Below are 9,853 nucleotides of genomic sequence, written 5' to 3' on the forward strand. Positions count from 1 at the left end.
CACTCCTTACATCCCTACATGAGCATCTAAAATGATGATACAAGTTATGAGGACTGAATTACATGTTCAACATAAATCAGGTCACGTGGACTATGAAGTAGAAACAAATATTATTATTATTATTTTTTTTTGAAGAGAAAGTAAAAACAAATAGTTGAAAAGTAAATGTTACTATTCGCTATCCAGTTTACAAACACCGCCATTGCAAATAGCGTTAAACACAAGAAAACAACAACTAAGCTCTTATTAACCTCCACCTCTGAGTTTTCTACTGAAGCTATTTGACTACTGTTTCTTTGGACGAAAGTAAATCAAATTTGTTTGCCTCTCGGCTCCATAGTATGAAATTGTCGTATCATTTGTCAGTCAAACGCGTATATAGTCAAATTCGACTCATGGTTTCGTTTTATATGACGTACTCGTTACAACTCCAAAGTCAATCCTTCCCACAGTTCCTCTTTCTCAAGCAACGGCGTCGTTCTTCCAGCTCCCTCCTATATATACCCCCGGGCACATCTACGTCCAACATTCAAACTCATAATCCCAAATTTCTCTTGTCTAATCTCACTACCAACCACAACAACCAAATATTCTCTCATCTGAAAAATTGAGAGTCCGTAACCTAAATCACACTAAACTAAACCGAAAATGCCGACCAAAGGGATGAGGAGCCTCCTCTTTCACCACAAGGCCCCGTCTTTCTCTAGAAATTCTTCACCCTCAAGGTCCTCCATTTCATTCCCCACTCCTCGCCGTAACCCTAGTGCCGGCCTTGACTTCTCAGACGCGATGATCGAGGAGGTCATCGGAAACGCCGCCGTTTTGGTGATCAAATGGGACCCGGAGGCCTCCGGATACGCGAAAGTAACCTCCATGTTCTACGAGAGCAAAACGGAAGCTCACCAGTTCATCAAGTCCGTGAACGACCTCCAGAAGGTCATGCATTACTTGGTCGGGGAGGACCCCACCTCCGAAAAACTCGTCCACGGCCACAGCCTCATGCAGATCGCCATGAAGCGGTTACAGAAGGAGTTCTACCAGATTCTCTCCACGAACCGGGCTCACCTCGACCCGGAATCGGTCTCGACCCGGTCCAGGTCTTCCCGCGTTTCCGTCAGCACTTCTGACGACGAAATCGACGACGGAGCCTTAACAGACGAAGATGTACGCTTCGCCGGAGAATCCCTCTCCGACGTTGAACAAGTCTCCTTTGTTGCCATGGCCGACCTGAGGTCCATCGCCGAATGCATGATCTCCTCCGGCTACGCCAAGGAGTGCGTTCACATATACAAAATCATCAGAAAATCGATAATCGACGAAGGAATGTATAAGCTCGGAGTGGAGAAATTCGCCTCTTCTCGGATCCATAAGATCGACAAAGAGGTCCTCGATCTCAGAATCAAGAACTGGCTGAATGCGGTGAAGGTGGCCACGACCACGCTATTCAATGGAGAGAAGATCCTCTGCGACACCGTTTTCGCCGTCTCCAACTCAATCAGAGAGTCTTGCTTCTCTCACATCGCCAAAGAAGCCGCCACTCTTCTCTTTTTATTTCCTCAAATCCTCGTCGCCAAGAGCAAGAATTTTTCCTCGGAGGACAATATATTCCGGCTGCTGGATATGTACACCGCCATATCGGAAAACTGGCCGGAAATAGACTCCATCTTCTCTTTCGAGTCCACCGCCAGCGTCCGATCCCAAGCGCTCAATTCGCTGATCAAAATCGGCGAGTCGGTCCGGTCAATGGTGTCCGATTTTGAATCGTCAATTCAAAAGGAATCGTCAAAATCACCCGTCGCAGGCGGCGGAGTTCATCCTCTGACCCTCCGTGTGATGAATTACCTTTCTATGCTCACCGATTACAGCAACGTCTTGGCTGACATTTTCGTCGACTTCCCTCCGCCGGCGAAGGGGTTGCTGCCGGAGTTCGACATCGCCCAAGCCGAAGAGTCATCGGCGCCGCCGATCTGCCACCACATCGCTTGGATCGTCCTCATCCTCATCTGCAAGCTCGACGGCAAAGCCAAGCATTACAAGGACGTTTCGCTCTCTTATCTCTTCTTAGCCAACAATCTCCAACACGTCATCTCGAAAGTCCGGACGTCGAATCTCCAGTACCTTCTCGGCGAGCAGTGGATCGCGAAATACGAAGCGAAGGTGAGACAGTTCGCCGTCAACTACGAACGGTTGGCCTGGGGGAAGGTGTTCTCCACCTTGCCGGAAAATCTAACGGAGGAAATACCCGCGGACGAAGCTAGGTTGATTTTCCGGAACTTCAACTTCAGCTTGGACGAAGCTTACCGGAAACAGAAGTCGTGTGTTGTACCGGACGAGAAACTCCGAGAAGAACTCAAAGAGTCGCTGACGAAAGCCCTCGTTTCGGTTTACAAGGAGTTTCACGATACGCATAGGGTTTCGATTGGGAGTGCGAGAAATCTGGCCTTGTATGTCAGATTAACCCCTGAAGATGTTGCACATTACTTATCGGACTTGTTTTCCGGGACGACGGAATCTGTTAGTTCTTCGTCTCGTCGGCGCTCTCGCTGATCCCTTTCCCGGCTACTTTAATCGCCGAGTTTTTTTTTTTTTTTTTTCCGATTTACCGGCGGTGTATATATATGTTGTGTGTAGAACATTTTGAATAAGTTAAAATATGTAACGACTTTTTGGAACATACTTCTACTTTGTGCTACACGTAAAATGACCCTATGTTGTTTCTGTAAATTCAATCATTGCTTCATGTTTTCATATTCGAATTTCTCTTGCTTTCACATTGTTTTCAAAACAATCGCACCATGGATTGTAAATAGGTTTGTCATTTTCATTTCTAAATGTCAACACCAACATTCCCACTTGATGCATGTTCATATCTGAATCTACCCTGTTCTGTCATTTTCAATCCGCAAAAAGGTTGTAGAAGGAGAAACTTCAAATTAGAACTTACAACTGGCCTTCCGAGCAAAGTGACATCTTCCGTAGAAAATAATTTCTAACATTAGCTCGCAATATTTGAATGATCAAATATTAAGAGAATAAGTTATATATAACTGTATAGAACCGGCAGTTAAATATGAGCATGCGGCTCATATTTAAGCATTGGTGATGGTGACCCCAAAAGGTTGGTAGTTGGTGCCTTCGTTTTCATGGGTTTTTTTTTTTGTTAAAAGAAAGGCGAGGACACGTCACTTTGAAAGCGAAACTGTAACACACTTGTCAAAGGAAGGTACGGTTGTTTAGCTTGCCTCGTGTGTCTCTCATTATTTTTTCTTCTTTGGAGAAAAGTTATGGTTCTTGGTGGCTGGTGCCTGATAGATTTTGTTGAAACCTCAATAATTATTGCTTAATTATTGAGGTTTTAAAAACTCAATAATTATTGAAATTATGATAAGCAATAATTTAGTAGTATAAAAAACTGAAACTACTCCAATTATTAAGACCATTTCAAAGACAGAATGGCTGAATCCCGAGAAGAAGATTAATTCTTCATAACTATGGTTGCTTGTCCTCACTCTCACTCTTTGGCGGTCTTAACTCCTAAATAAGTTTGAAAACTATGACATGCCGGACTTGAAAAATCATAGAACTGTAAATGCCAAGTCAACTTTCATTTGTTTAGGAAAACAAATGCCAAGTCAACTTAGAGCTGCTGCACAGATAGTAAAAGTAAAACAGAAGTTTCCAGTCATGATTTGCAAATAGAATCCGACAGTTCCGGGGAACTACATAAAAGACTTATATAGCAGCATACATTTCCCAATACGATAAGAACTTCCACATGCCTCAATTGACATTGCTGTAGTTATTGCATCACTATCTCCTTAGATTCAGTCAAATTTCCAAGATTATGTGATCCAATCTTTGACGAACACCAGTTCCATAAATGCATGTTAATACTGTTTTACTGTCTCAAAAGATTGCTCATGGTTTATTTTACTAAGAGTAAATAACAATAAGTGCACACCAGTAAATATTCATCTTTGTTATTGAGAAGAACAGCATACACACAGGAAAGCCATCAGGTATTCAGGTATAGACTATATAAACACTGAGAATTGAAGATTAAGTAAAACGTAGATATAAAGTTTTAAGGAAAGTCAGTTTCCTTCAGGCTACTGTGCTACACTTGCCTGATCAGCTGGCCGGGGAATGGACTGCCATCCGGTGCAATGTTGGAGAACATGTTTCAGATCATCCACTGGAGGTCCTACCGTCCATGTCTGGTAGTGTTGGCTAGGATGATACATGCAATTTTCACCACCCTCGGTGGCTAATCCTGCTTGAGTTCCAGTTATGAATAAGTCCCCTTCCGACCTAATGAAGCCCGTCGTTGCCGCCTCGCTGTCCGTTGCCTAAAGAAAAGCCACGACAGTCAACAATTTATTCTTGTTATAGGAAAATACATTTCAATAGTCATATCTGTTGGAAGAACCAATGTAGTTTCAGTTGCACATACCAATTTAACAACAATATTTCTACTGTCAATAACTAAAGGTTGTTAAGAACATCTTCATCCTTCATTGAGTCTTGTAGTAGGATAACAGAATAAAAGAATCTCATTTCTGCATTCATTTTCAAACAACCAATAACCATTTGGACCAAGTTTTCTCTGTGATTACAGATAGATTTTCGCATATCATCTGTGGTTATCTTCATATGCCTTAACCATATGCCTATCCTCATTTACTTGTTACTTTGTTAGCCATGATCCTATCCTAATCAACATGTCCAACATCCATTTAGCCAAGAAAATTTCCCCCATTTGCAGAAGTGTTACTTCCAAATTCTCACTTCTTCCCAGTTTGAGGTCAGCCTGTACTGTTTCCACCAAGCTAATTTTTGTTTAACCTGTTGGAAATAAGTGTTTCCAATGGTTATGAGCTAGAGTAGATTTTGAAATGCCTCAAGAAGTTAGTTTATATGAGGATAAACGCTTCTAGTCCTGTATCATCGGAAGAGATGACTTATAGAGTTATATATAGATCATGGAGTGGGATGATTAGAAAAGGCTAGGATGGGATCAAAAAAGTCAAGCTCCTATAACAAGTGCCCCCATATATATGGTAATATACAACTCATTTGCATATTAGTTCCAGAACATTTTCTAAATCTTGATACTACATAAAACTGCAGAATCTATACACGGGAAAAAAAAAACAAAAAACAAAAAATACAACTGCAGAATAATACAAGTCACACACCTTCAAGACATGTAGTTAGTAACCAAAAATAAAAAGGGGCATATACCTTCTCTGTAAGGTATTTAAACGCTATTTTCTTCTGTCCTGCTTCATATATATTGCATTGAGAGTATATCTGGAGTGAAAACATAATAACGAACATGTTACGATCGTATGATAATACGATTAATATCTCTTAAAATAGATTTTAGCTAATATCAAATATGCATTGGTAATAGCAATCTCACCTGCGATTCTACACTGGCACAAACAGCATATATGCCCCAGTTTCGTGTGTAATTGTTGTATAGATGTACTTTGGCGAATCTAACACGAGGATGCCGCTGTCGGGTCCCATCAAAGAAACAGTGGTGAATTGTAACCCGGATGCATCTGTCATCTACATGAGAGGGGTCTGCTCCGATTAGCATTGTCTTATCATGCTGCGAGAAATGACACCTGCGCATTGGCTAAAGACATGAACTTCAAATTCCACGAGACTACAAAATGGTAATATCCAACATTGGGATTCACCTCACCTCGAAATTGTAATATCCGTGCTGCATCTGGTGATATCTATAAGTCCGTCTTCATAATCACGAAGGCTGCACCGGTCTATCCATATGTGCTTAGAGTTTGGTTTTATCTGAATACCATCAACATCTGGTCCTCTACCACCTTCAAACTCTAGATTGCATATAATCACATGCTCACATTCCTTCAGCCTCAACCCCTTCCCAGTAAACTTAATCCTCTGACCCCGGCCATCAATTGTCTTATACGACGACACATTCAAGTAAGACGAGAGATGGATAGTGCCCGAAATATTAAAGACAATCCAAAGTGGCTCTTTCTTTCGACAGCCTTCCCTAAGTGACCCTGGACCATCATCTACAATCACAATGAACACAGACACATCAATGTAAGCTTCCAACACGCATCATATGGTTCATCTTTAGAACAAAGATTCCGACTTTATATTTGGCATACAAACTTAAAGATTCCAAATTCAATGTTCAAGTATACCTCCACAAACTTTGCATAAGAAACTACAACCCAAAACCCAAAACAAACACATTTTACAAATTATTGCAGGAATTGAAACTATGTGTTAAAGAAAACAGATTTAGATTAGAAAACATTACCTGCTAGAGTAGTAACGTGGTAAAGAGGACCATGGAGGCCGCCGATTGCTAAGCGGCCAAAGCCTTCAGCTTGAGCAGCGAGGGCGCGAAGGGTGGAGTCAACATGAGAGTAAGGCAAGGACACCGCCATGATGGGTTTAGCTGAGTTGGGGATATGTGCCTGGGGATCAGACGGGCTATATTTAAAGGGTGGATTGGGCGTTACGGGGCGGTTCGCGCCGTTACGGTGTTTGCGGTGGCCGTGGGAGTTGCCCATTTATGGCAATTAAAAACAGAAAAACGTGGCCTTCTGGTGAGAGAATGGAAACTGACTCTGATAAATGCTGTAGAGGAAGAATTGAAGATGGTGTCTCATAGTGTGAGTGGATCGATTGTGCCGACATTATCTTCTTCTTTGAGTCGGTTTTGACCTTTTGATTAAAGATTGTTTGCTGTCGGAGAGAGTTAAGGGATCGAATGAAAAGCGGACGCGCATTTACCCCATGGGGACACCTCTTCTTCAATCGGTAAAACTGACGCAGATTTTACTCAGAGTAATTTTACCCGTTGGGATTACTGAGTGAGTCAGAGTCATTAGGTTATTGGGTGTCTGGTTTTTTTATATTTATTTTCACTTGTTGGATCTAGTTCACTCTCTGGGTCAGTTTCCTAACTCAAAGTGGCTCAGGTCAGTTTCCAAACTGACTTAGAGAGTGACCTAGACCCAACGGGTGGAGATAAATTTAAAAAAACAGTAAACAATGTTTGATCCAGTGACCCAATAATCTAATGACTCTAACTCAATAACCCAATGAGTGAACTTGCTCTTAATAATTCCACTAAAATTCTTATAAATGTTAAAGGAAAAACACATTATGTGCCTTCGTCAAAGTGATTGACGGAGAGGGAATCAAGTAATTAGCAATCACCATCAATCAACATGGATCAAGGGTCAATCAGTAGTTAATGTCATCATTGTAATTGATATTTCCGTTGTAATTCTCTCTCTATATAAAGGGGCTATGAAATGAAATGAGTAGACCAATTCCAATTATCATTTTACTTTTACACGTTATCAGCACGCTCAGAGCTAATATCCAAGAAAAAAAACCCTAGAAGAAAAAAGTTTTTCTTTTCTGCCGCCAACAAAAAAAAAAAAAAAATCTCGGCCCTCAGCCTTGCCTGACACTGCAGATCCCGCCTCTCAGCGCTCACACAGAGCCCACCCGCCTGTAGCCCTCCCCGCTTGCGCGCTTGCACCTCAGCCTTGCCCTGCGCCTTGCAGCCTCCCACAGCCGGCCAGATCGACGCCCAGCGAAGAGCTATTTGCTCTCCGCGCCCAACCCATCATCTTCCTCACCTCTGCCTATCCCGTGCCCGCGCACAACAGCGCATAGATCCAGCCTCCCTCGCACGCTGCGCCTGCACCAGCGCGCAGCATGATAGGAGCATAAATGCGACAAATATAATGTGCAATCCTTTACACTTTTCTTAGCTATTTCCTTTAAAAAGTCAGTTTTAACTTTGTTTTCTTTTTAGGTTGTTCGTGAAGTGATTCAAGAGAAATAGAAGCTTAAAGGGAGCAACGAAGCCATGGATCATGAAGTACTGATGCAGAGGACTAAGTTTGATCAACCATTTGGCTAGAAATTACAAGGGAAGTCCACGGAAATCATTGTGCAAAACAGTTGCTGCACAGCAGAAAGCTGCAGTTTCAAAATCAGCTTTCTGGGAACGGTTTTGAGGAGAAATTCTTGCATCCGCTGCACCTATGAAGAAAGGGCCAGCGATCCTTGAAGACATGATGTTATACTTCAACTACAGCCACGAACTGGTCAGAAGCGTCAACGAGGCAGTAGGAAATCAAAGTCAAAGCAGGCTTCCCGATAAGGCAGGAACTGTCAGCTTTTCACGAAGCTTTTTGGGAGATATTTTCCGGCGACTTTATTGGAGGTTTTCCAGAATGTTATTGATCATTCTAGAAGATATGATGTCATAGAACACGTAGGAATCAAGAACCATCCAGAATTGTGTCAAGACGAAGTCGTTCCTTGCCCAAGAAGTAAGCTTCAGAGACAGAAATTGAATCCTAGTCAAAACATGACAGTTTGGCAGGAATCTTAATTGGACGGATTTTGGGTGCATTTTTGGAAGGTTGTTGATGCTGCAAATATCAAAGAGAGTCCTAGAATAATCCTGCAAGATTTTGGGAAGATTACCAAGGGTTGAAAATCATTTAATTGTGCACCAATCAAAGGAATCCTCAAGCAACTAGGGGAGGTTTTGAAAGCAGAATTGGAAAAGGAAACTTTGGGGTGCTCCACATATTTATAGAGCAGCAGAACACGTTACAAACTACCACCCTACAACGCCATCTTCTGCCCTAAACCCTAGTACACAAAGTCTTGAAATTCCCAAGTCCTCCAAGAGCAAAAACCGTGCACACCATCATCCATCTTCCATCAAGCTTAGCCGTGAACTATCTTGAAGGAGTGCTTGCGTCCAAGGCTGCCTAAAAGTGAATTCGTGGCTCTCATCTTCTCTCCTTCACGGTTTTTATTTTCTTGTAAATCAAACTCATATGTTTTTAGTTGTGAATTTTAAGACAATGTGTGGCTAATTTACTTTTGTTAGGGGCAAGGTTTGAAGCCCCTAAGATATGTTTTTACAATATTTTGATTCCTAGTTTCGTGATTGCTTTGTTGTGAAATTGTTTATTTGGTTTTGGTTTACAGATAACTCTTGCATGTTTATGTCTTATGAATGCGCACATAAAATATTATGATCATGTGAGTGAGGCTAGAAATAGGTATTTTAATCTCCTAAACGGTTAATAATGCTTGTTTCAATGGTAGTAAAACCTATAGGACAATAGGTGAAACGAAATAAAAAGGATTGCATGCTAGGTAGGCGTTCCACACTAGTTTTGCATACTTGTTCAATCAAACTTCCACATGTGATTAATGCTTAGAATAAATTGTTGATAGGATAGCGTTCTACACCTTGATGGCACGTTTACTTACTTGGAATGAAAAATAATCATGAATCGGAGACAAGTGGAATGGGAGAAGAAGGGAATCGGTATTGATTCCGGAGGAATGATTCCTAAACCCATCTCTCCCCTTCGTAATCGAATTCCTGAGTATTCAGGAATCGATTCCTGATAAATAGGTGGGATCTACACCAATTCTCATTCCTTCATGTGTTAGTAAACACAAGAATTCTTTTACCTGGAATCATTCCGATTCCTTTATGTGTTAGTAAACACAGGGGTATTTTTACTCCATAATCATTCCATTACATTCCATTCCATTCCAAGTAAGTAAACGTGCCCTGATTGTTTATTCTAAAGGCTTAGTAATGGTGCGTTCATCTTGCTTAAGTAATCCAGGGAAGTAATAAGAACTTATGCATGCATTCATGGTTTGTTCTTGATTGAAACCTTTTCCACAACTTAGTAATTGAAACTAGGATGATAGATTTGTCTCAAGCATGTTTTGGTGGTGGATTTCCGAGTTCCTAACAACTTCATCCATATATTTTCAAAACCCA

The 9,853-nt window shown here is 41.5% G+C and overlaps 2 protein-coding genes across 2 annotated transcripts; one reads left to right on the forward strand and one right to left on the reverse strand.

Moving 5' to 3' along the window:
• The first annotated feature begins 513 nt into the window (after positions 1–513).
• LOC133722097 (exocyst complex component EXO70H1-like) lies at positions 514–2,729 on the forward strand. Its single transcript, XM_062148915.1, has one exon. It carries the CDS (start codon positions 649–651, stop codon positions 2,545–2,547), a length of 1,899 nt encoding a protein of 632 aa, XP_062004899.1. The 5' UTR covers positions 514–648; the 3' UTR covers positions 2,548–2,729.
• Positions 2,730–3,954: 1,225 nt separating this feature from the next.
• LOC133722554 (probable pectate lyase 4) lies at positions 3,955–6,719 on the reverse strand. Its single transcript, XM_062149439.1, has 5 exons — positions 6,323–6,719; positions 5,717–6,068; positions 5,426–5,636; positions 5,245–5,313; positions 3,955–4,349 (listed from the first exon to the last, which is right to left on the reverse strand). The coding sequence occupies exons 1-5, from the start codon at positions 6,576–6,578 to the stop codon at positions 4,110–4,112; spliced, it is 1,128 nt and encodes a 375-aa protein (XP_062005423.1). The 5' UTR covers positions 6,579–6,719; the 3' UTR covers positions 3,955–4,109.
• Between the last annotated feature and the right edge of the window lie 3,134 nt (positions 6,720–9,853).

Source organism: Rosa rugosa, chromosome 7 (assembly GCF_958449725.1).
Source record: "Rosa rugosa chromosome 7, drRosRugo1.1, whole genome shotgun sequence".
Taxonomy (NCBI): Eukaryota; Viridiplantae; Streptophyta; class Magnoliopsida; order Rosales; family Rosaceae; genus Rosa; species Rosa rugosa.